The 27,141-nt window shown below is 32.4% G+C and overlaps 3 protein-coding genes across 3 annotated transcripts in view; 1 reads left to right on the top strand and 2 right to left on the bottom strand.

Moving 5' to 3' along the window:
• The window catches only part of LOC129220768 (uncharacterized), a 36,362-nt gene extending 35,198 nt beyond the window's left edge, over positions 1–1,164 (bottom strand). Inside the window, exons 1-3 of the mRNA XM_054855197.1 lie at positions 1,161–1,164; positions 897–958; positions 280–803 (exon numbers count right to left, since the gene is read on the bottom strand). Coding sequence (XP_054711172.1) covers positions 280–803; positions 897–958; positions 1,161–1,164 — 590 coding nt within the window. The remainder of the gene's footprint in view (positions 1–279; positions 804–896; positions 959–1,160) is intronic.
• Positions 1,165–1,823: 659 nt separating this feature from the next.
• On the top strand, positions 1,824–11,182 carry LOC129220767 (divergent protein kinase domain 1C-like). Its single transcript, XM_054855196.1, has 3 exons — positions 1,824–1,886; positions 5,382–6,239; positions 10,994–11,182. The coding sequence occupies exons 1-3, from the start codon at positions 1,824–1,826 to the stop codon at positions 11,180–11,182; spliced, it is 1,110 nt and encodes a 369-aa protein (XP_054711171.1).
• Positions 11,183–24,029: 12,847 nt separating this feature from the next.
• LOC129221558 (DNA replication factor Cdt1-like) overlaps positions 24,030–27,141 on the bottom strand; it is a 58,789-nt gene continuing 55,677 nt past the window's right edge. Inside the window, exon 10 of the mRNA XM_054856053.1 lies at positions 24,030–24,334. Within this exon, the coding sequence (XP_054712028.1) occupies positions 24,198–24,334 (137 nt within the window). The 3' untranslated portion in view covers positions 24,030–24,197. The remainder of the gene's footprint in view (positions 24,335–27,141) is intronic.

Below are 27,141 nucleotides of genomic sequence, written 5' to 3'. Positions count from 1 at the left end.
TGGTCATGTATTTTATTACTTTTTGTTTTCGATTTTCCGTTATCTTTTGCTTCGTTACTTTTAGTTCTATATCTTCCATCACTCTTAATTCCATTACTTTTTGTCCTAGCTTTTTCATCATTCTTTAATTTGTTACTTTTGGCTTTATATCGTTCCCTGTATTTCATTTTATTAGTTCTGCTTATATATCGTCCACTGTTCTTTGTTTCATTAATTTTTATTCTGTGTTTTTCATTATTCATTTTATTACTTTTTGCTCTGTATCTTTCATTATTTTTTATTTCATTACTCTTTAGTCTATATCTTTCCCTATTCTTCATCTCATTACTTTTGGTTCTATTTCTCTCCCTGTTCTTCATTTCCTTACTCTTTAGCCTATATCTTTCCCTATTCTTCATCTCATTGCTTTTGATTCTACTTCTTTCGCTGTTCTTCATTTCATAACTTTTGGGTCTATATTTTCCCTTATTATTTGTGTTATTACTTTTTGCTCTGAACCTTCCACTGTTCTTAAGTACATGATCTCCCTTTTCCCGCATTTTAACTTCACCAAAATTCTCATTAGCTACGGAAATACTATTAGGATCGCGGTCCTCTCTTTTACATTTGTCTGAATTTCCACAGTTCTGGTAATTTTGTTCTCTAACCTCGAGGTCTAAATCTTTGTCCCCAATAGCATCATCAATTTTTGACTTGATGCTTTCACCTGCTACAAAGTTTGTGTTTTGCGTCTGAACTTTATAAATGCAAGTAAAACATACTATTGAAAAGATGTGGCGAACAAACATCGAGAGGAATCCTCCCTATAATAAAGAAAAGAACTACAAGTTATTTAGATTGTTCATAAAAATGAGTTACGTGCCGTTTAAAAAATATTTATCTCGTAAAATTAATACCTCCTTTAGATCCCTATTTAGATCACTTCCGTAGGTCGTCTCGGAGATGTAAGGAGTTATTCCTAAAAAAAAATTGAGAGTGTTTGTGAATTCGTGTAAAACTGCAAATATACAGGTATGGGATAAAACAATAGGAATACCTGTGAAAAAAAGGAAAATCTTTTATTAATAAGGAGTTGGGCCACCCTTTGCCTGAATGACAGCTTGTATTCGACTTGGGACTGACAAATAAAGGTCTTGAATGTAGTTCATTAGGGTTCGCACCCATTCCTCGTGCAAACCGCCTCGAGTTCAGATAAAATGTGTGGAGAAGGAAATCGCGCACGGACGTTCTTCTTTAAAAAAAAAACCCACAAAGGCTCAATGATATTCAGATCAGGGACTGAGGACACCACGTTAGATGTTCCACTTCATCGTCATGCTCATATGTAACCATGTTTGAACATAGTGGTGCTTGTGTGAACAGGGGCGTTCTCATCTTGGAACACCAGACGTTCTCCCGGATAAAGAGTCTGAAACATACGGGAATGATCGACGAGAATGGATTCGATAATTTTCACTTGTGATTCTCCGCCTCAGGGCAATAAGAGGCCCAATTCCACGAGAAGATATTACTCCTCACAACGGTATTGGCCAATTTAGTTCTGCCGGTACTGGCCAATGCTGGCATCAAGTATTGCCCAATATTGTTAAAAAGTCAACCATTCGACGCTGGCCAACCCAACTTTAACCGATATTGGCCAAAACTCGCTCCGAGTATCTGCCAATACTGGGGAAAAATTACAGGCCAACATTAGCCAATTTTGATTTGCCAGTATTGGCCAATACTGGCAACGAGTATTGTCCAATATTGTAAAAAAGTTAGCCGTTTTACGCTGGCCGACCCAACTTTACCAGATATTGGCCAATCTACCAAACACCGTGAATATGACATTGGCCGATACTGTTGTGCTGCTGGGTATACCCTTTTTGCACTACCTGTGGTTAAAAGTGAGAAGGGCATTGAACTTGTTGTGTACGAATGAGAGTTTCGCACATCAACATTCAAACGAATTTCGGGAGAACTATCACAGCATGGAACATGCGAAATTGGCGAATAAAGTTCCTATTGCTTAAATTGAATTTTTAGTCTTGTTTAATAGTTTGTTTTGTGGTATAACTTTGATATACACCCCCAAAAATTACGCGCCAAATCTGGCATTCCCTACGGACTTTTTAGGGTTGCTGTTCCTTATTTTGGTGTTGCCAATTTAGGTTTTTTCAGCTTTTAGGTTTTTACTGTTGCCAAATTTAGTATTTTCATGTATTTTGTACCATTTTTTGAGTTTTCTTAAAAGTTTTGTGGCAACAGTTTTTGTGGCAACAAAGTTTTGTGTCAACAAAAACAAAAAAAGTCGCCAAATTTCCGATTTGGGGGGTATATCAAAGTAGTTCCTGTTTTGTTAAAAATTTCAAAAGTGTGTTTAAATTTCAGCAACATCGTTTTTGGAAACGTTTCAAAGGCAAAGCGATTTGTTTTGACTAGTTTGGCTAAAAACTTTACAATCGTGCCAAATGTTCCACGTTATCATAATTTCTTCCAAATTTAATGCGCAAAGACAATTAATTATTTTGTTTCGTTCCGTGACATTAAATACTTACAAGACCTAAAGATAATACTCATGAACTTCAGATATAATTTACGCTGTGTATGTCAAATAGATTGAGGTTCGATTTTCTCAATGAATGAAGACTCGTGGAAAATTAATATTTATGAATTAATACTAATAATATGCTGATTTAAATGAAGTTGCTTATAATTCAGAAATCTTACAAAATAAACAAAATATGGTTGTTGCCAAAATATTAATCGCATATATTCACAATAAACTTCATCACTGCCTCCGCATAGAGCCACGATAAGGACCTCTATATCGACACCACACTAGAGACAGTCTCTAGTGTGGTGATGCCTGTATAGACTATAGTGCATTTAGGAATAATTAACAGCAGAATTAAACAAAGAGGGATTCTGTTTGGCGCCAACATTTGACATTTTCATGAATTACTCATTAGATTGGCGATTCCTCTCAGGAACATTTTGATTCTGATTGGCGCTGTTTTCGCAATTCCATCGCCATTCAGACAACGGTATCGCCAAGTGTCACATTGCTTTGTTATTACTTCCACTATGAGTTCTCGATAAATTCACTATAGACAGACTCCCTACATGAAAGAAGGGACTCTAATTGGAAAGTGCGGTTAATCACCGGTTAACCAGTTGAACATACCACGGAGTAACGCTTTCAGCTTACTGCACTTAATTGCATACTAACTGCAACTGTAGCACTTTGTTTACGTCGCTCAATGTTTACGTTAGAGCTTTAACGAGACGAATGGAAATGAAAATCATGCCTAAGTATCATTCATGCCTCATTGCGTCAAAATGCGATAATTATGAGTGAAAACTTGTTGTTTTTATTCAGTCATGTCTGTAGTTTTCACTCGTAGAATATTCGATCGTTTTACTCTTCGATTTTTATGCATAATTCGTAAATGTATTTGCCGAAAGAAAACGATATGTTTTATGTGTTTGCTTCTCCCAACAATCTGTGTACTTACTATTTATATAAATTTCGTGTCGTATTCAAAATGCTCATTCATCGATGTCGAAAACGCTGTGTTTACTATTGTAAGTATGGCATAGTTGTAAGAAAATACCATGATATATATGAACACGGATATAAGGATTCAATGTATTAAATATAAGTCACACAATTATAAAATCATTTAACTAAGGAAAAATTTGTTGAACGAATGTCAGTTTTTAAATACGAAGGTAGTAGTAAAAATAAACAATTTGTGTAAGCTAAAATGTTTACGGTTCTGTGACCATCAAAAAAGCATTTTCCTGTCTCATATCATCCTGTCTTTATCTAAGATTTTGCTGGATAATATTGACCAACACTTTTTAGGCTTCAGAGCTTTAATTATTTTAAAATAGATAAACTTCTTCCCCACCCTCACAAGCTTTATAATGCAGTTAAGTTAAAGACCAGGCATCTCTTTTGACCTCGTTCACAGAAAAGTGATATGTCTGACCAAGTGTTAGCCACCAATTATTATATGCACCACATATGTATTTGAAAAATTTCATCAGTATGCAATCTGTAGCCTGCTGTTTAAAAACATATATATCCTATAATAATCAGTACTGTAGTTGGAGAAAATATTTTGGCGAAAGCACCTTTTTTATAGGATAGTTGTTATAGGTGATGAGTTTTGTCGCCTATGCTAACAAAAATATTGATAAGGAAGATTGCTTATTCCTGCTTTGACTTGAAATGCAAACATTTATATTTTACTTATAAAATCACTTTTTACTTTACCTCATTAAAATAAATCTAAAATACAATATCTCATTAAAAAGTTCTTTCTGCCATAAGTTTCATCAAATATTTCTCATCATCCCAGACTAGACTTATTTTTTAACTGAACCTGGTAAAGTGGGCTAAACAGCCCAGGTACGTTGGTTCATATTTGCCAAACATCTTTCAATTTAATTTTAATAATAAATAATACCCAACATTGTAAGTAAGCTATTTTCATTTTTTGTTTATTGAACTAAATATTAAATGCATCAACTTTTACTTCATCATGTGCCATAAGCATCTGCATTTTTGTAAGAATCAACACAACTTGGGTCTTCAGCAACTTCACTGCTACTATTACTAGAATATTTTTTGTACAGTTCGAAAAATTTTCGTTTTTATGGTCTTCTAAAAAAGAACCAACCTATCCCAGGTTCTAGGTCTGATAAAATGCTATCAGATTTTTTTTTCTTTATGATAAAAAAATGAGGAAATTGCAAAAAGAAAAAAAAAGTTAGATAAAAGATCTTTTTTTAGGAGATGAACTCAATATATTGCTCCATCTTGATGAACACTATTTAAAAGAAAATGTACCACGATTTTTTATTCATAGGATTTATAAGACAAAGTGCTATTTCTTTTCCTCAGAGTCAGAAGAACGTAAGTCACATTATGGTAATTTTACAGGAGCAAGGAAAACCTTTTTCTGCTACATGCAAAGGATGGGACGTGTGCTCTTTTAATGCTGGTAAAAATTTGAAAAGGGTTTTTTAAAAAGAATTAAGTTAACATGGCTTGATGCGGAATAGGCTTTTTCATACAATGCACTAATAAACGGATAATTGCAATTTTTGGACTTGTGTCCGTCTGGCTCTGAGGAACAGATTTGTTGCTTATAAATTAAAATGAAAAATATTAACCATATTAAAATAATTGAAGACAGTAAAAGAACCCTGAATCCCCCTAAGTGTAATTTTTATTGCAATGTGCTTCTTATACTGATTTTAAATTTTAGTGCATCTAATTTCTCATAATTTCAATTTTTAAAATCTTTTTTTGAATGAATTATAGAATTTACTTTGTATTTGTATAGCTAAATCTTTGTTTAAAATGTGTTTCTTCCTTCTTATTTTAGTGTGATAAATACCAAAATCGAGAAGCTCTTGGCAACATGTGTGCAGATCTCTGTGAATTAAACACTCTCAAGCCAAATAACTGTCTTCCAAATCATGTGGGAAAAGATGTCGTATTTGAAGCTATTTATTTCAACGATCAAGTGGTAGTGAAATCCAGTAAACAAAATTATGATGACTTTGACCAAGTTTTTTATGTAGATAGCGAAGGAAATAAAGTCCATCCAAACATTGACATATTTTATTCCATGATCTCCAATACTATACAAACAAACCTTGGAATAACATTAAAGCCTACTAGTAATGAATCATTGAATCTTCTAACTAAGTTATGGACAAGAAATATGCTAAACTTTCCTCACCTTCCAGTTTCAATTCAAAACATAGCTATGAGCAACATTTGGTTTTTAGTCCAACAAAGTGAATATTTATTAATGAAATATTTTGAAGAAGTGAACATATTTCCCAAAGTTCTTGGCACTTGTGGGTTCTTTTACATTGTTGAATTTATTCAACCACTTAATAATTATTTTGAAATATTTTATCCTTCTTGGCAAGAAAATTTTACCAAAAGAGCAAGTTTTGCACTAAAAATAATCAAGTTTTTAGAAGACACTGAAAAATATTTCCCGCTCCTTCATTTCTGTGATATTAAAGTTGGACATTTTGGTTTGGATAAAACTGACAACATTAAACTGCTAGACATGGATATGGTGTTCTTTGAGCCATCACTCATACAAAACATGGTTTCTACAGAAAGTTGTTCAAATAATAAAGATTGCTCTTTTCTGGACTGCAAAGGTTTGTGCAATGTCACTAGTCAAAAATGTGAAGCCAAAGTTCTGGATAACAATTTTCAGGTAATTACTTGTTTGAAAATATGTTCTGAACATTCAAAACAACCAACTCAAAGCAAATGTTTATACAGTAGCCTCTTGTTATATTGCGCCTTGTTAATCGCTCATTCCGATATATAACTCTTTTCTTCTGTCTCCCAAAACATTAAAGTAAAAAAAAATCTTGCTTTAAGTTTGAAATGATGTATGAAAACATATTGGTATTACAAGCAGAAAAGGTCTCTTTCTTCTTTATTTTGTCAATGAACAAAACAAAAATGCTTCTCTTCTTTTACATTCGCTGGAAGAGCAGCGGCAGTAGCTGTCATCCAAAGGTACATACCCGCAGAGAATTTCAGTTTAAGATAGTTTGTAAACTACTTGACAGTTTCTTTTGTATTGATACTAACCCCTTTACAATGAGTGAGAGAGCAGGCAGGTGTCATACTGGACCAAGTTGAAGAAAACATACGCCCTGCCTTTTACATAAAAGTTTGTGCTTGGTTGCTGGAGGTGCTGATATATATATCGCTCGATATATCTCACTATATATATCCGATATTTATTTTTTGAACTACGGTATTTGCAGTATAAAAGGTATATGTATTATTCATATAAGTATTAATGTATTACTAAAATTATCAAAATGTAATATGTATATGATATATATCATTAATATGATGCAATAACAATATTCCTCTTTTATTTTATAATTATAAAAGTGTTATTACTGTAACCGTTTTAATATAGATTTAAAATACCTACTTGAAAATTAAAAGTTGGTCAGAAGAAATTAAAATGTTTTGTGGCTATACACTGACAAATGCTTATATTTTTATTTTTCTGAATTATATAAGTTTGTACAAGTAGCTAATGAAGAACGAGCTGATGTGTGCATCACATGACTTCCTTTTACACCAATTTAATGCTATTTCCCTATTATTGCAATTTTAATGGGATTCTCTCTCTAACTCATTAAATATCACTAGCAATGGCCACATTGAAAGCAGATTTAAAAAAAAAAAAAAAAAAATCGCCAAATTTTTCGCCAACTTGGCGACAAAACTTGGCAACCAAAAGACTGGCGATATATCGCCAAGTGACCGCCAAATTATAACACCACTTGAGTTTGCATCGAAATTAACAATGATTTCCCCCCAAAAAGGTGCAAAAGACCCCTTTAGAAACACCCGAATGCAACCAAAATAGGAGGTGCACAACTAGACCCCACTACGAGTCTATGTACCAAATTTCAACTTTCTAGGACATACCATTTTTGAGTTATGCGAGATACATACGCACATACACACATACATACAGACGTCACGAGAAAAGTCGTTGTAATTACCTCGGTGATGGTCAAAATGGATATTTCGCGTGTCTATACATTCTTAGGCACTTTTCCGCATGTGGTCGAATCGAAAAAAAAACTCAACATTCATTTGGGGGTGAGCAAAATGGAAATTAAGGGCGATTTTTGAGTGAAAATTTTTTCGCGAATACAATACTTCCTTTTTTGTAAAAGGAAGTAAAAATGAATGAAACAGCTCATGCCCCTTTCATCAGTAATTTAATAAATACCGTTCAAAGTACATAAATATTTACATAAAATGTATATTTTCATATAATTAAAGAAACATTATTTTTAAATTTATATATTATAATAAAGAAAATAAATAACAGGGATTTAAGGATGCAGTTACTATTTAAAGAGATTGAAAATATCAAATATATATCAAAATATCTGATAGTTTTGATATTTTTGAAAATATCATGATATTTTCGAACCCTGTTGGTTGCACAAATTGGGATTTGCATCAAAGAAAGGAAGAATGATATGGACGAGCAAAAGAGTTTCCTGGACACAATCTGGTTATTTTTACTTTTCACATGCTTTCACATCCCCACATTATACAGCAAATCAAAGAGATAAGAAAGTCTATTGGGAATAAGAAGGTTTTGGAATGCTCACTCTTAATCTCGCGGTACCTAAGAAAGATCCTTCATTCGCCATTTGATGTTGCACCTCTCTAAGCTGAAATGTATTTAAATTTCAATCTCATTTAAAGTTTATATGTGTGATGGTACATTAATGAACTACATCGGAACCTTTTAAAAATAATGTCAAATAGAATGAATGCTAATATACTTGTATGTTGGGTGGATAACTATTTTTTATGACCTTGGTTATTATCGCGCTTTTGGATATATCACGCTTTTTCTTTGTCCCCCGAAAAGCGTGATATAACGAGGTGTTACTGTATTATTTTTAAGGAGATAACTATGTATATTATGTGTATTAAAATTTACAGAATATCAATTCCAATATGCACAAATCATCTTGAAATATCCTCTTTTTAAATACTAATACTTGTAATTTTTAATGTTCAGCCAAAAAAGAATAAAAAAGAACTAAATTCAAGGTGCTTTTTACCTTTTGTTTGACCTGTTAGCAGACTTGGCAAGAAGAAAAGCTTTCCGCGAACACAAATCCTAACTGGAAAATTTTCTGCATATAAATATTTTGCCTAATTCACCCTTGAATGGAGAATTAAATTTATATTCAAGTATAAAAAAGACAAAAAAAAGTGCTTTAAAATCGTTTAATTTTTTTTTTGCAATAACATCTCGTTTATGCTTATATTTCACCAACTGAAGAAAACTGCCTTAAGCATTATTTTTCGTCTAATATCAATCACATGATCATTAGGGCAATTCCATGAAAAGTGAAACCAGTAGGTCAAAATTTCATATTGTACTTATGTTGCTATATTATATATCATTGTAAAGCTAAAAATGTGTATTTTCCTAATATTGCACTGATTTTTAAAAAAAAGTTAAATAATAATTTTTTTTCCTAGTTGGAAATATGATATTCGGGTCTTCATAATAATCAGAAAAAAAAACATTTTCAAATACTTATTTCTAATGGCAAAATTAAAATAAAAACAAAATTAATTGCAGTACAGTTTGAACTATTAACATAATACAATAATACCATGTATTTATTTTAATTTTTTTGCAAAATGAAATCAGGCAATTTAAATTTTAAAAAAAAGATGAATTTTAATGTTACGTTTGTAACAAAAATTTAGCAAAGTTGTCATTACTTCCTAAAAAATCAAAATTAAAAGAAATCCTTTTTTGTCCTTTTAGCAATTCATCAGAGTAATTGTTTACCATAGTTTAAAACATTACAATTTTTTAAAAAATGGTGTTACAGACGTAACATTTTTTGTTTAGGACGTAACAAAAAGCAGTACGTTACATCTGTAAAACATGTATACTTCCAATTAAATAGAAAAAAAAATACAGGATGGGCAGTGAAAATATAGTGTATAACATGTAATATGATATAACAAAACTTCTGATACTCTGATTTTTAAATTTTTATAAATGTTAGTGGATATTTAATTTTTTAAATAATTGAAATACACATGTGTTCCTCTCAAGGTAGGATTTTTTGTCCTCCAAATCATGCAATAAATTCAATTGGTGTTAATAATTCTACACTAGCAATTAATGCTTAATAACTTGCATAAAAATATTCTAGAGGGAAAGTTCCTTAATTTCTCAACCATTGTTTCATCAATGTACTTTATTTAAAGAGTAAAAAAAATAATAAAATGTATGCATATATATAAATATAAGTTTTCTTTTTGATTGATTTTCCATTATTTCTTTAAACTTATCGAATTCAGTAATCTTTCTACCATTTTAATCTACACATGATAAAAAATAAAAATGGTTTATAACTGACATGCGAAATCTCACCAAGGGTTCTTAGCTTGCATAATACTAAAATTATAACCCTAAACAAATTTTTGGTGAAACTCTTCAGCTGATAATGTAAGCAATAAAGTTAAGTTGGCGCACTATTTTAGCGATGAAAATTCTTAGCGTTAAACATTTTTCATTTCGTTCTACGATAATACATTCAAGAAAATATTTTGCATACCATATATTCTAACTAAATGCTGCAATAAAATAAGGTTAGTTAATCTTTAAACTGGGCGGAGATAAAAGCCCTAATTCTTCTGCTAATGTTATCAAATCCTTTTTTCGAGCTTAAGATTTAAAAAAAAACTATATTCTTACAAATTCACACAAAACAGTAAAAAGAAAAATCACCTGGTATAAAGTTATCATCTTTCAAAAAAAAAAAAAAGCATCGAACAGACGAGCATAATTTCATGCAAATGTGAAAAGTTTGTTAATCCAGAGTTTTCTTGTGTTTGCGCTTTTGCCATTTACGACATTCAACTTACTTTTTAGTGGGAAATAATGAAAATTAACATTATTTTTAGAAGCTTGAGAATACCATTAAAGGAAAAAATGATTTCTGTTGCTGAATGCAATCTAAGATACATCGAATGCGGGCTATGTTTACCGACAGACACACTAAGGAATGCAATGTTTAACCTTTCTCTTTGATTTTGTAAATCACCGCAAGGTAGCATATTCGAGAGCTGGAGTTGCAAATACAGTGGCCGCCGCTTATATGCATCATGTTTGTTCTAAACAATTTTGATTCCATAAATCGGCTGATTTAGTAAAGCGGTTAATTTAATAAAGCTGGATTTTATTCCGTTTTTGATAATTTGATTCATTAAACGGTTGATTCAATTAATCACTGATTCAATTAACTAGCGTCCACTGTAGCCACATCATTATTGCGGAATTTATTTTAAATAATATTGTAAACATTTGAGAAGCTGTTAATTGAATAGTATTAGGTTTTTCAGTACATATGTATAATTTGTCTTTTTATCTTTTAGCGGGTGTGTGAAAATGTATTCGCAGGCAAGCTGATGCCATCATATTTTGGATTACTCAGCTCACCACCAAAGACCGTTTCCAGAGAGCTTCATATTTTGCTACAAAGATGTTCAGACACTTTAGATATGAAAGTTATCAGCATGATCAACAATGAGCTGAAATTTTTACTAACTTCAGTTGTAAAATGATATATTTTTACAGAACCTTTTTTTTTTCAACCTTAAATCTGCACAAATATTTTAACTATGCAATGAAACTTCGTCTTTTTAAAAAGCATAGATCAAGAGTTCGCCTGTACACAAATATTAAGTGCAAAATGAAACTTCAAAAAGTTCTTTTGAAAAGTACAGAACAGCAGTACTTATGTGCAATGATTTTTCACTTTTATCAAATTGATTTGCATAATTTTATCAATTTTAGAAATGCAAGGAAACTTGATATGCACAGAACTCTTGATTATCGGTACTATTTAATGGTTATGTTTAGAGGGAAAATAAAACAATGGCCTTGTTTCTGATAAAAAATTTAAACTCGTCAAAAATCTTTTTTTACCAAATTCCTTGGATATATATGTTGATTTTGTAATTATCCTCTTCTAAGAAGGAGAGAAGTATTAATCCCTATATCATCTCCCAGAAACAATATGGACTGCATAAATGCTTAAACACCAATTTATTATTAGAGTATGGGACCCCATTTTCGGAATCCCAAAATCTGGAACTTTTTTCCTTAAAGAAAGGCTTTAATAATAATAAAGCTGAAAGTCTGTGTCTCTGGATTTCTGTTACGCGCATAACGCTTAGACCGTTCGGCCGATTTTCATGAAATTTGGCACAGAATTAGTTCGTAGCATAGGGATGAGCACCTCGAAGCGATTTTTCGAAAACTCGATTTTGTTCTTTTTCTATTCCAAGTTTAAGAACATTTTACCGAGGAAATCATCATAATGTGGACAAGTAAATTTCCAAGCTATCATAACGTGGAACCGTAACATATGCGAGCAAATAGCCATAGCAATTTGGCAAGAAATTCATCATAACTTATTTGTGAATATACAGGCGAACCAAACGACCTTTTAATTTTCTACTATCGGCAAAGCTGTGCGGGTACCGCTAATAGAAAATTAATCTTTAACATCCGCGAACAGAGATTTGTTATTTTCTGCGATGTAATCCACAGGAAGCATATACTTGCATTTTTAAAGTATATAGCGACTTATTTTAAGGCATTTTTGGGAACTGATTTAGATTTCACGATTAATCAAGTATCAAATGTTGGTTTAGTTTGCAGACTACTTTTGAGGTTTTCACTTTACGTAGCAGATTGCAAAGTTAAAATTCTGCTGCCAGGAATATTATTAGAAAATAGCTTCAACTTTTTTTATTAGTAATGTTAAATGATAAATCAGCAGGGCTCCCAAATGGTCCGCTTTTCCCGCCAAAGTCCGTTTTTTAGGCTAAAGTCCGCTTTAGACCGCTTTTTAACATTTTGGTCCGTTTAGTCCGCTTTTGTATTGTTTTTACTAAAAAATCAGATTTTAAAAATTTTCATTACATTAAAAGATACTGTGTGCTGACTTATGTTAAGCCCGAACACGCTGCCGCGGCGCCGTTTTTCTATTGAACTTGACTTTCTGGTATTTCGCTTTTCGCTTCAGATTGAAGTCATTACTCCTCCTCCCACCCCTGTAACATGGAAATCTAGCAAATGGAGAAGTTTGGGGGAAGAGTTATGACGTGAAATTATTTTGCTACTGATATTTTTCACGGGTTCGTAAGCACTTGAAAAAAATCAAGAATGTTTCATCAGTGCAATTTTCTGAACTTGTGTTCGATATGTAGCATCGCGAAAAATTACTTCCTGTGTTTGCGTTTAATCTTTTTGCGTCTTGTTAATATTTTGATGTTTTTGACAATCAGAAGTTACTTTAACATCCATTAACTTAGATTAGCTTATTTTATGTTTAATTACAATAGATAATAAACTTTTTTTTCGGAACCATGAAAACATCAAACTTTCTTGGACTTCGCCGAAAATTGCTTGCTGGGTTTTGAGATTTCAATCTCTTTGCATCTTGTAAATATTTTGATATTTTTGGCAATCAGAAGTTATTTTGACACACTCCACCATAGATTAGCTTATTTTTTGTTTAATTTTAATAGATAAGAGACTACTTTTTTTTCGAAACCATGGCAACATTGAACTTACTCGCACTTCGCGATCTTTTTGCATCTTGTTAATGTTATGATATTTTTGGCAATCGGAAGTTATTTTGACATAACACCTCCTTAGATTAGCTTATTTTTTGGTTAATTTTAATAGACAATTTTTATATTTTTGGTACCATAGCAACATTGAACTTTCTCGCACTTCGCGAAAAGTGCTTGTCGTGTTTGAGATTTCAATCTTTTTGCATCTTGTAAATAATTTGATATTTTTGTCAATCAGAAGTTATTTTGACACACTCCACCATAGATTAGCTTTTTTTGTTTAATTTTAATAGATAAGAGACTACTTTTTTTTCAAAATAATGGCAACATTGAACTTACCCGCACTTCGCGGAAAATTGCTTGTCGTGTTTGAGATTTCAATCTTTTTGCATCTTGTTAATATTTTGATATTTTTGGCAATCAGAAGTTATTTTGACACACTCCACCATAGATTAGCTTTTTTTGTTTAATTTTAATAGATAAGAGACTACTTTTTTTTCAAAATAATGGCAACATTGAACTTACCCGCACTTCGCGGAAAATTGCTTGTCGTGTTTGAGATTTCAATCTTTTTGCATCTTGTTAATATTTTGATATTTTTGGCAATCGAGAGTTATTTTGGCATACGCCACCATAGATTAGCTTATTTTTTGTGTAATTTTAATAGGTAATAAACTACTTTTTTTTCGAAACCATGGCAACATTGTACTTACTCGCACTTCGCGATCTTTTTGCATCTTGTTAATGTTATGATATTTTTGACATTCGGAAGTTATTTTGACATACGCCATCATAGAATAGCTTATTTTTTGTTTAATTTTAATAGATAATAAACTTTCTTATTTTTGGAACCATTGCAGCATTGCACTTATTCGAACTTCGCGAGGAATTGCTTCTTGTTCTTTGAGATTTCAATCTTTTTGCATCTTGTACATATTTTGATATTTTGCGCAATCGAATGTTGTTATCACATATGCTATCCTAGACTAGCATATTTTTGTTCAATTTTAGTCATGTTTAGTTTTAGAGAATATTCTTTTTTTTTTGGAAATTATGCCAACAGTGAACATACTTCGCGAAAATTTGATTCTCTTGTGCAAGATTTCAATCCTTTTGCATCTTGTTATTATTTCAATATTTTTTAAAATTGGAAGCTGTTTTGACATGTGCTACCTCAAATTTTTTTATTTAATTTTATTTTTAAAAACTAAAAAACGTTGTATCCTTATTTTTTTAAGTACTCATAATGAGTATTTTCAATTTGAAAATATAGCTCTATGAATCTAAACTTACACATTTATTTATTACATTAAGTTATCCAGTAAAAGCAGGCTCAAATTTACATTCAGTGTATTTATCGCTTAAGCAGCATTTGTATATTTTTGGGTATGGTGACTTTAATAAAAAAAATTTCTTTCTCACTAATTTTTATATGTACTTGAAGACAGTTACAATATTTTTTTGGTGCCCGAACAAATAATACATACATATGAAGAAATGATTTGGATACTTAGCATACTAATAAATGATTTGCAAACCTCTAATATTTTTGAACTTAGTCAGTTAGTAGCGTAGTCAGAAATTACCTCCTGCTTTGGTGTTTGGTCATAAACTCTCATATGTATATAAACTTACCATATTTTGGCTGGAAATATGTGTAAAAACCAAGGGCTGTGGGGGGGGGGGGGACCTCCTGGTCTCCAAACTATATCTTCTTGTCTTGTGGTACCTTATATCAAAATGAATTCTCTTTAAACTGGTTATGTGAAAATTTTTGTAAACTACTATGTACTAAGGTGTTTACTGTAATAACTGTATCTATTAGGTATGCACTAATTGATCGGTCACTTGGGTGATTATTTTTAACTAGCCAGTTTTTACCTGTTAAGTAGTAGAAAATTTATTTTACAATTAAAGTTACTCTGTAAGATGGTCAGTCACATGCTTGCTTGTCACTCCCCCCCTCCCAAGCCCATCCAAATGTTTGTGTGAATAATATAATTCAATGGATAAGAAGTTCAGATGTACAGAAGGTGATAAGGATTTATCATTAAAAATCATTATTTTGGTTAATTAACGAATTATCTTCACGTATTTATTGCCAGACAGCTATTTTGCCGTTTGGTGCTACCCTGGGTTTAACTATGAATGGTCCTCCCAAGGTCCTCTTTTTAATCCTAACTGGTCCTCTTTGGTCCCCTTTTTGATTCAAAGTGGTCCTCTTTTACCCTTTTCTATGGCTAAAATGTGTTGGGAGCCCTGAATCAGTTATCTAACTATTTTTGCTGGGCACCTAGATGTATTAGATACATTTTTGTTGAATGTTTCAATGCATGGAATCACTAGTAAATAAATAAATAAGTGTTTTGCTGTAATGGCGCAGCAATCTTTTAACATCCACTTTCGGTCAATGTTTTTTGTTTTCTTCTTATGAGTATGCAATACAAAGCCTATTGAAAATAGTACAAAGTAATTTTTAGTAACAATATAATTTATTTATTTTAGTGATCGGCACATTGCATAATAATAAGAAGCAACATCATCCGTGGATTACACGTAGCTGCAAATTATCTTCAACTTTTGTTTTAGCATAATGAAGTATACTTTCAGTCAGATTGATAAAAAAAATTAAAGAAATTTAGTGCAAACATTAGCGAGACCAGAAAAAACGTGACAAATATCACACAACAAGCAAGTTTTCACTATTTTTTAGTCAGAATCCAAAATTCATAAAATTCCAAAAACCGGAAAAGTCGCATTCAGGATTTGGGGTCCCATACTGTACAAACTATAAATTTTCAGACTTGATCTTGGTAATGTTATATTTCTTCTTAGCATTGTATAAATCGACAAAACCAGATAACTAAGTGTTCTTCAAATTGTACGGATCGTCGGGAGGTCAGTGCATGCTAACACAAAAACATTTTTATTTCTATTTATCATTATTATTATTATTATTTGAACTTATTCTTATTGCTTCTAGCTAGGCAATTCCATAGTAACAGACATATCAATTGTTGCGTAAAAGGCCCAAAAAAGAATTAAAGTAACTATGCTTGATTTTTGTTTCATTGCATGAATTTATTTAGAACATGGACTCCACTTTCATGTAAAACATTTGAATTTTGAAGATTTCCAGAAACTGTATTTTTTAAAAATATTGTGCAGTAATGGACGTATATCATAAGGTTTTATTTACTATATATTGCAACTTACTAACAATGTGCAATATTGAACTTGTGTTTATATTAAAACAAATTATTGTACTTATATTGTCAAAATGCATTTATTATCCTAAAAAAATTTACTTTGTTGCAATTTTTAAAATGCATTATTTATGTATTCATACATTTATTTTAGGATAGTTATTCCCCCTTCTTCCCTAAATTGTATGATTGCAGCTGTAAAATTAATTTCTAAGCAGAAATTAAAGGTGAAAGTTGGGAATATTCTCAAGTTTAAGATTTTTCAGATAAAAAAAGGTGCGTGTCCCAAATTTAGTTTTAAAATAAAGGATTGAACACAGCACTTCATTCTTAAAAAGAAAAACTTATTTTTTACGAAAAGTTTTTAAAAACGGAAGACATTATCAATACACTGAGTTATTAAGATGATTTTTTAAGAAATAAAATTATAAATTTTTTCACTTTATTTAAGTGCAATTTGTTTTTCATTTTTAAGAAATGAGTAGCAGTTTTTCATTAGATATGATATCAATGTACAAGTTAAATTTTAAAAAGCTATTTCAATTGCCCAGATTTAACTCATTTACTTATTGTTTATTAATTTTTAGCTTTTATTTTGTTCCACTTCACTTTCCTTTTTTTTTTCAAAATGGAAATTTCTCAAAAGATTGAAAACTTTCACTTCTGGCAGAAATTATGCTGCAGAAAACAATGTTTTATTTGTACGAAATGGATCTCAAGATTTCTTCTTTTATCATTTGAAGTACTATCATTTGAAGTTCTGAAATTAATGCAAGTGGAATGTTCTTTGCTATTTTTTTTTAAATCATAATTTAGTGTTTCTCAATGTTTCTCCATTTTGCTTAGTCAATTTGTTTTTCCCCTCCTTTTTTCCAATTTTGGCTGCAAAATGTTTTTTTCCCACTGAAAGTCATATGCTATCCTAAAAAGCAGTAGATAGTAGTTTGTTAAATTTCAACTAACAGAAGATTTTTAGAACTGAAATTTTGTCATCAGGAAATGAATTGAATGACATATCGAAACATTTTTTTTGTTACCCTTAACATATATTTAAAATTTGTACTAAAATAGCAATTTCATAAAAAATCTTTAAAATAAATCAAAGTAATGCATAATTTTTATTGTTTCATTGGCGTGAATATTAAATTGTAAATTTTATTAAAATAACGGAAGAAATAACATTATAGAATAAATTGAAGGGCTTCAAGAAGTTTGCATCAAAGCTTAGAACACCAAGTCACTTTTTTTCTTTTTAATAACTTCCATTGTATGCTTCTAAAAACAATTAAAAAACCAACTAAAAAAAAGTTTGGTATTTTAAGATTTAATGCTGACTTTTAAAAATTGAAATTTGGGTTCCCTCCTTTTCCCTTCTAACCCTTCAGTCTTTTATAACTTCAAAAAAATTTGACATGTTGTTGATGCAATAAAATTCCCTGAAACAAATTAACTAAACACAGTGGCGGCTTGTGAGAAGGGCCAGAGGTGGTCCAGGCTCCCTCCCTTTTTTTAGACAATAGTTTATAACTTTTTATTTATGTTCCTTTTTTTTTTGTGCGTGCGTGCATGCTTTGAAAAAAAAAAAGGAATGTATGTGTGGGATGAGGGAGGGGGGGGGGATTTACCATGTTGCCTTTTTTTTTCATGAAATGTGTATCCTAATGTTCTCAACTTTTCCTTCAGAAGCCATCAGACTGATCACTATTTCTTTTCTTCTTTTTCAAGTTCGTCTGAAAATAAAAAGTCTCTCTTCTCCCCCCCCCCCCCCCACCGCCGCCAAAAACATTACGGAACATCTGAACTTTTAATCCCAGATCTTCGATTTCACAAAATTTCCAAGGAAAGTCTCAGAATACATTACAAGATCGCTTAAAATTGCGTTTTTGAAGCTTTAATTTCGAGAGATTTCTGTCCCTAGTGTTATCAAATATGATCCTATAATCGTGTATTTAAGACTTCATTTTCAGAAAATATTCGAGGAAGGGCCCTTGAACCTCTTACCTTTAACATCATAGAACAAATTAGGTTAGCCACTTATGAAAAATATAGGTGGAATAGTCTCTAAACCCTTCCCTCATAGTATCATCAAATATTGTGCTTAAGTTATTAGGACTTCAGTTTTGAAAAAGAATTCCAGGGGAGAGCTCCAGTATCCCATCCCGTAAAAATCTTGAAAGTTTGTCTACAATTACGTTTTTGGAACTGCAATTTTGAAAAATTAAAGGAAGGATGGGGGGGGGGGGGAGGAATTGATTTCTATGTATTTTTCAAAAAAAAAAAAAAAAAAACAATTGGGGAGAGCTCTTGAGCTTCATCCCTTACCGTAATGTCAATAAATATGGCTGCGTTTTAAGGCTTCATTTTTACGAATTTTCACGGAGTCCCCTGTACCGTCCCCTAACATCACCAAGATAGTCTAAAGTTGCCTTTTTGAAACTACAAGTTTCAAAATTGAGAGATTTGATGAGCAAATCAAATCAGTCAAATTGATGAGATTATTTTTCTTATTATGCCCCTCCCCCCCCCATATCCTCTTAAGTATTTTCAAGTTGCGCCACTGTTGTGTGTTGTGCTGTATGTACATTAGATATGAGTTCGGGCTCATTTTTAAGAGCCCGGGTGATACTGTCTTGGACCAAAATCCGAGCCTGCCCGAGCCCGAAGGAAACTTTCTTGTATCAAAAACCGAGCCTTCTACAGTCTGACATGATTTCTCTGTTGATGAAAAATGATAAGTCAAATGTTCTTCATTAGCAGAAGTTTCTAAGTTTTCTCAAAATGCTCCACTTCAAATGCATTACTCTAAGACATACTACAATAGTAATCGCAAAAAAACACTATAAATAAGCGTTTTTTTTTTTTTTTTGGGGGGGGGGGGTTAAATTTTCACAATGATTGAACTGATTTAAATGTTCCTTTCATTTTCTCACAGTAGGAAAATGTTTATTTTCTGTGAATTTGTTTGGAGATTGACGATTGAATATCTTTGCTTGAGTCCAAGCCCAAAACCTATTTTCGGTTCTAGAGCCCCGATTCCGCTTCTGGTCCGGGCTCGGGCTGAGCCCGTCCCATCTCTAATGTACGTGTGTGCACACATTGTTATAAGATTTTTTTATTCAAAAAATGTCTTCCCATTGTTACGCATAAATTATTGCTTGTTTTTAATTACTGCTTATGTAGTTTTGATGAAAATGTGACAAGTTATCAATAATTATTAAGAAAATAAAAACAGTCCGATATTTTCTTTCTTTGTCATATGCAGAAGGTTGCACCCGCATGTGAATCGCTAGGAAGTTTTTTAACTAGTTTTTTAATTTATTTATTTTTAAGTATTTTTAAATTTAGTTTAACTATTTTTATTTTATTTATTTTAAAGCGAATACTGAGATGCATTTTCATTCAGTAAGTTTACCGCCCTATAGCCATGGCTAAGGCAGAAATACATGAAATACACTGCCAGCTCAGTCAATTACAGCTGAGGACTGCAGTTTCGTGCTTATTAGCACTCATCGACTCGGCATAGGAGTGACTGAGCTGGAGTCACTCCTATGCCGGGCTGATGAGTGCTAATAAGCACGAAACTGCAGTCCTCGGCTATAATTGACTGAGCTGGCAGTGTACTTCATGTATTTTCATCTTTGCTAAAGTTATTTATAGATAATTTATATTTTTTACTTATTTCTCTGAGCACAATATATTTTTCCACTTTTGTAACTTGGCTTGCTTAAAATAAAACAGGGTTGGGTTTTTTGCCGGCAAAAAGGTATTTTTTCCGGGACAGTGGAAAAAACCATGGCAAAAATGGAAAAAAAAAACGGCAAAAACCTAATTGCAAATAAAGTAGCATTATAATCAAGAAATAGTGACAATATAATATTGGGTTGTTCGGAAAGTCATTTCGTTTTTTTGGGGGAACATGAAAGACAGTTTTCGTATAACAAATAAATATTTTATTAAATTATATATTGGTCATTCTGGTCCAACACCTTTTGCCATCTTTCTGGCAGTAACATAATTCCCCTCTCATAAAAGTTTTGGTCCTTGCTGGCAAAAAACTGGTTCAGGTGGTTTTTGACATCTTCATTTGAGGTAAAGGTTTTGCCATCCAAAAAATTTTGCAAGGACCGGAACAAATAGTAGTCGGAAGGCGCCAGATCTGGAGAATATGGTGGATGTTTCAGTACGTCCCATTCAAGCTGTAAAAAATTTTGGCGAGTGACCAAACTTGTGTGAGGTCTCGCATTATCCTGGTGGAACACTACACCCTTCCTGTTGATTAATTCGGGCCTCTTCTCTTTAAGTGAATCATTCAATTTGTCCAGCTGATGACAATAGACTTCTGAATTAATCGTTGTATTGTCCGGCAAAAGCTCAAAAAAAAAAAAAAAAAACGATTCCTTTGACATCCCACCAAACGGAGAGCATCACCTTTTTTTGGTGAATGTTGGCTTTTGACACGCTTTGAGCCGGTTCATCTTTTCTGCTCCATGACCCTCTTGCGTTTAACATTGTTGTATACAACCCATTTTTCGTCCCCAGTAATAATCCGCTTCAAAAATGGATCATTTTCTTGACATTTGAGGAGCGAATCACACGCGTCAACGCGACGACACAAATTTCGCTCCGTAAGGACATGGGGGCACCCACACATCGAGCTTCAGCCCATGCCTTTCAAATGGCCATAAACAGTCGAATTCGACAAATTTAATCTCTCACCGATCTCTCGTGTGGTTATTCGCCGATTTGCATCAACTAATGCCTTTATCGCATCTTTGTCAGCTTCGACCGGCCTTCCAGACCGTGGTGCATCTTCGACATCAAAATTTCCGGAAAGAAATTTTGCAAACCAATTCTGGCACTGGCGTACTGTTAACACGCCTTCTCCATACACATCCATCAATTTTTTTCTCGCTTGGACAGCATTTTTACCTTTTCTGAAGTAAAAAAGTAAAATATGACGAAAATGCTGCTTATTGCTCTCCATATTTAAAAGGGCACCAACCAAAAATTACTGCGTAGAATTAATAGAACTTTTTCACACACAAGCCTTGCAATATCAGCTCTCAAGACATATAATGGTTATGCGGCTTAAGTGTGAAGTTGGTTTCGAAAAAACGTAATTAAGTCCTCTGACGGGAAAAAACGAAATTACTTTCCGAACAACCCAATATAAATAATGCACTTTAATATTTTAATTATGTCTCTCCATGTTACTTCTAATTTATAAGGTGAAAAATATATAAAAAAGAAATGTTGGGATTGCAAAACTTAAGATTTAAAATGTTTGCTAAAACAATTTTTTCAGAATGAGCCAATTCCTTCAGTGCTAAAACAAAGAATGTTTACTTAAGCTTAGTAAATTAATAAAAAGATTGAATTCTAATTATATATATATATATATATATATATATATATATATATATTTAATTAATCACTTTTTTTATCCCACTAAGATTTTTTAGCTATTTATTTAATAACAGAATATTTACTTGAATATAGAAAAGTATTAACTTTACCTCACTACAGAAATAATGCATTTATTTACATGCAGTACAGTACCTAAAGATTTCTGCACACTATTGCAACTCTTCAAATGTGTCCTGCAAGTTCTGCTGCAATAGAGAGTTATTTCTCTGATTTTTTTTTTGTACAATCAGAATTTGTCAGTTGCTTCTCTCACAAAACTAGTTTATTTTGCTTTTTAATTACTTTTATTTCTTTTATTTTATAGTTGTATCTTGATTAAGTATACTTTATATAGATATTTAGTATTCTGTGAAAAATGCTATAATAAACAAACTAATTACATTTTCATTATAAGTTAATTATTAGTCTTAGATGTTACAAACAGAAATTTTATGTTAATGTTTAAAAATTTAGAAGTAAAAATGCTTTATAACTTTTAAAAAAATTTAAGGTTTAACTTACTTTTAAACTATAAAAATAATTAAATTAAAATTTTATCAAAATCTTTACATGCTTTTACTTTTATATAAAAGGAAAAAAAAACTGTCCGTAAGTTGTTAACACAAAATCTATTTTTGTCACTTTGGCAAAAACTGGTAAAAACTTATTTTTGCCGGGTGGTAAAAACCGTTATTTTTCCGCCCCTGGCAAAAACTTGCCAACCCTGAAATAAAATAAATTTTACTCATTCAAAATAATTAGTTATTAAAAGATTAAAAACAATCTTACTTTTTAAAATATTAAATTAATATTGCTTTTTTAAATTTATTTATTTATTTTGAAAAGCCAGGGGGTGAAAGATCTGATTAATTAAAGGAATGAAACCCCTTTTGAAATCCCCCTTTATTGAAAGTCAGGGGATGAAAGTGCACCACCCTACTGGCAATCATGGATATAAGCATGATTAATATTTTACATAGTAGTTTAAGTATTTTGTAGCTTGTTCTTTGTTCAAAGTGAATTTAATTTTATCTATTTAACACAAATGATTATTTTAAGAAACTTTAAATATTAAAAAATATTTTATTTATTTATTGGCTGAAATGAAGGGGGGGGGGGGCGAGTGCACCCATGATCTGGCCCCCTCACTTTTTTAAGGAACGAGTTGCCACTGACTAAACATAAAATTAATTAAAAACTAATTAAAAAAATATTATATAGTTCAAAAATCTATACCAGTTTTGCACATTTGCCCACAATCCTTGGGCTCCGTTCTTATGGCTTAGAGGTAAAGCACTGAGTTACTATCAAAAGTATGCAGATAAAAACTCGCCATTAAGAATAAATTTTTTATGGAAGCAATTTTGATAAAAGAAAACTCTTTTTAGGGATACCTTTTACCAAAATTGTTCTATTATTCTTTCTTGAATGTTTTTGACCTTATACTGCTTAAAAGTTTTTCTATGACCACATATAAATCTCATGAAGATATTGCTATTTATTTGTCACATAATCTGTTTTTTTTGGAGATTATGATGTGAATAAAAGAGTTGTGTGATTTTGATGTGTGTGTAACTTAATGTTGAAGTTCATCTCTTTAAATAACACAACAGCCAAAAATGTTGCAAATTTTACAGATAAAACATGTCCAATTAAATTTTTTGATAATGAAAACTAGTTATTTGTGACCATGCTGACTTGAAGCCCTTTAGAGAAATCAGATTTAAACAATCATTTCATAAATTAATTTAGATTAATTTTGCCAGATTTTTTTTAGTGAACAACATCTTTTAGCTTTCTAGAAATCAGATCTAAATGCTAATAGAACAAACAGTTTAAATTTTATGTGGGGGGGGGGGACCAATATTATAAAGGGACCAATTTTAGAATAATACAGAATTTTGTGAAGAGGCTGTTTTCAAGGTACAGAATTTTATGAATGAATTTGAAAGAGAACTCAACTCATGTCTAGATTACTCCCTGTACTAGTAACTCCATTAAAAAATTGGCTAAAGTTACTGATCACATTAGTACACTAAACCATCAAAATCATTTGATTTTATTAAGTAACTGATTTCTCAAGATAAAATACTGAAGTTTTTAGAATTGAAAGTATGGACTCAAATCAAAACGGGATAAAACATGCACAACAAAAATACTAAAACAATTAATAAATATAAGTAAAATAATGTTTAATTTATAAATTGGTAAAATTACATCTGGCATAAAACAGAAAGTTATTTAAAATATGTTTGCATTAAAAGCATACAAGATTAAAATTTTACATAAATCATGAGCTACTATAATGTAAAATGTTTAAAAGGATCTTTGCAGTATAAAAAGTATAAAATGAGCAAAATAATTCCCTTTTACATACAGTACTATTTTACATTGCTGAGCATCACATTTATATCTTTCGTTTTGTCCATTGTTATGTAGTCGCCTTTTGGAATTTTAATGAAAGATATCCAGCCAGGAAAAACTTCTTTTATAAGCTGCAGGTGTTCTTTTACTTCATCTGCAAAAACGTTTTAAATGAGACAAAATATTTAACACGAATGTAATATCATTGATATAATTTTCTTCCATATTAAAATTTTTTCCTGCATTTATCTTGCCCAGAAACAATCTATAAAAATATGTAGACTCTTTTCTTAAAAGGAACAACATTGCCATTTAAAAAAAGAAACATAAGGGGCATTCAAATGAAACCGGATCACTAGTGTAAAGTAACGGTAAAAATTTTATCTCCAAAACTGTTGGCACATTTATCCCATTGAAACACTAGTTGTTCGATTCCATCTTTCAAGAACCTAGTAGACTGCTGTCGGATCCAGGTCTGCACCCAGTCATACACTTTTTTTGTCCGTTGTGAATCGATGTCCGCGAAAAGCTTGTTTTAGATTTCTAAAAACATGAGTCACATGGTGAAAGGTCGGACTGTACGGTGGATGCTCTAGCATTTCCCACCAAAACTGCTGCAACGTCGTCTTCACCGTCATTCACGTGCATCTATTGCGCCATTCCGCAACAGTTGAACGACTCAGACTGTACTCACTGTACAAGTCTTTCATCCCTCGATACATTTTATGGCCTTTAAATCCCTCCGCTGCTAAAAATCAAATCACTCCTCGTTGTTTCTGCTTAATCCCCAGCATCAGGGGCGCCGACTTGCAAAAATTATTGAGGGGGCTAGACATCACCGGGGGCTTAGGGGGTTATGTACCATACACAGAGGTCCCCCCCCCCCAAATAAAGGTCAGATTTTTGTTCCTTGAAAATGCCAATTTACATATTTTCTGGTGTGTATAATTTAAACAAACAAATGTGATATGGCGTTTTCAAAGTAAAACAATCTAAAAATTGGTATACAAATTTTCTGTTTCAACTAGATCATGCCACTTGTCTTAATAAGAGACATTTTTTTGTTCATTTTTACGGGGAGTCGTGCAGTGCCGTAGCTAGGCATTGAAAAAGGTAGGGCACTTGACTTGCATAGAAGGGCAAGACGCCCAGAGACGCGGACTAAAAAAAATATATTTTGTGTGGGGGGGGGGGGGGCATACCGGAGGGTCTTGCAACGGGAAATTTTCTAAAATTGAGATGAAAAATAGTGAGTTTTAAAGCATTTCAAAGTTATATAATGAACATTAGAACCCCCAAAAACTCGACAAGCCTGAAACATTTTTTGGCTTTGAAAAAAGGAAAAAATAAATACAAACATGCACAGTATTTTTTGTAAAAAGGTAATTTAATTTACACATGTTTTTTAAGACCAGTTTTTTTTTTTTCATTAGTGATATCGGCTAACATACTCATATGTAAACGCAAGTCTCTTAATGTCTAGGTCATTTTTGAAAAGCAGTTGATTTTTCAAAATTTGTTTCACCTCTGTTTAACAAAAGCAAGCACTCTTGTTCAACTGCAATAACCTGTGAGAGTTCAGTTGATGTAAACCGCCCAATAATGCAAGATTGCGCCATTTCGCAAACCTCATCAATGTACGTATTGCCTTGTAGTGCTTTGGGATTTCCTATTCCTATTCAGAGTCACAACTGACTACAGCTGTATTTATGTCGAGGACTGCATACTAAGTGCCTTGCCTCCATTATTTTTATATACCGATAGATGGCAGCACCATCACCGGATTGAACAGTTAATGAGAATTTAGAACTAGTCCAGGAGCTAATAGCTACCTGGTGCACCCCCAGAGGTATTGTTTCACTTGGAGTACATTGAGACCACGAGCATATTTAACGTCGCCCAGTTCCCTTTAATGACGACGGTGGATCATCGACCATCGAGGTTCAAACTCAGGTCCCGAATCCGACACTTTACCGATCGGGCTAGCACGGCCCTTTGGGATTTTGAAAGTGTGCGGTGAGCTGACTTTGTTGTTTTCATACTTCTTTGGTATACGTCGATTCTGAGGAAACGAAAAATGTTGAATTTGTTCATTTTGTGAAGGTTTTCCTTTTAAACACAATACCCAAAAGTATTCAAAACTATCACGGCTCTCATTTAATATACAAATCAAACCCTCGTATATTTTTTCCAGATCAGCAACACTTAGATGAGCGCGTCGCTTCGCTGCCCACCAGCAACTGACTTGACCCGTAAGTTCGCGCACTGGGACACATTCTAAGTGTGCTTGCAGCACCGTAACACTATCATTATTCACACCACTCGTTTTCAGTTAACCTGCTTACTACCGCAATAATTATTTGTTTTAACTTCTTACTGAATGTATTTTACAAGAAAAGCTATTTTCAAAGAAAGAAAATAAAAGTTAAATTTATGAGTTTAGAAAGCATAATATAACTAATAATTTTCTTGATTTATTGGGGGGGCTCTGCCCCCTCAAAAATATTTTTGAGGGGGCTTGGGCCCCCTCAGGCCCCATGGAGTCGGCGCCACTGCCCAGCATGTTATGTTCCGTTGCGGAAGATAATTTGTGTGACCTTCTTTTCGGCATGAAACCGGTCACTGTGCAACATCAAATGTTGCACATGTGTCAGTCTCTCTACCAATAGATGGTGCCTCCATACTTGCGATTCCATGGTGCTCCCTTACATCTAACCAAGGCATCCATATGCAAAATTGTAAGCGGGGGGGGGGGGGGGGGGGGCTCCGATATTTTCCCCATGGAAATAGATTTCAAGCCAGATTAGAGTCATTAAAATTTGACATTTTTAATAACTTATTCATTAATGGCTGGAGAAGAAATGCTTTTACATTTTTTCAAAGGAAAAAGAACCAAATAAAGGAAGTTCTAATTTCTAAGGGGGGAGGGTGTCGAGTTCCCACATGCCCCCCTATATGGGC

The sequence above is a fragment of the Uloborus diversus genome, chromosome 4 (genome assembly GCF_026930045.1).
Source record: "Uloborus diversus isolate 005 chromosome 4, Udiv.v.3.1, whole genome shotgun sequence".
NCBI classification, from domain to species: domain Eukaryota; kingdom Metazoa; phylum Arthropoda; class Arachnida; order Araneae; family Uloboridae; genus Uloborus; species Uloborus diversus.
This window is presented reverse-complemented; position numbering and strand designations above follow the sequence as displayed.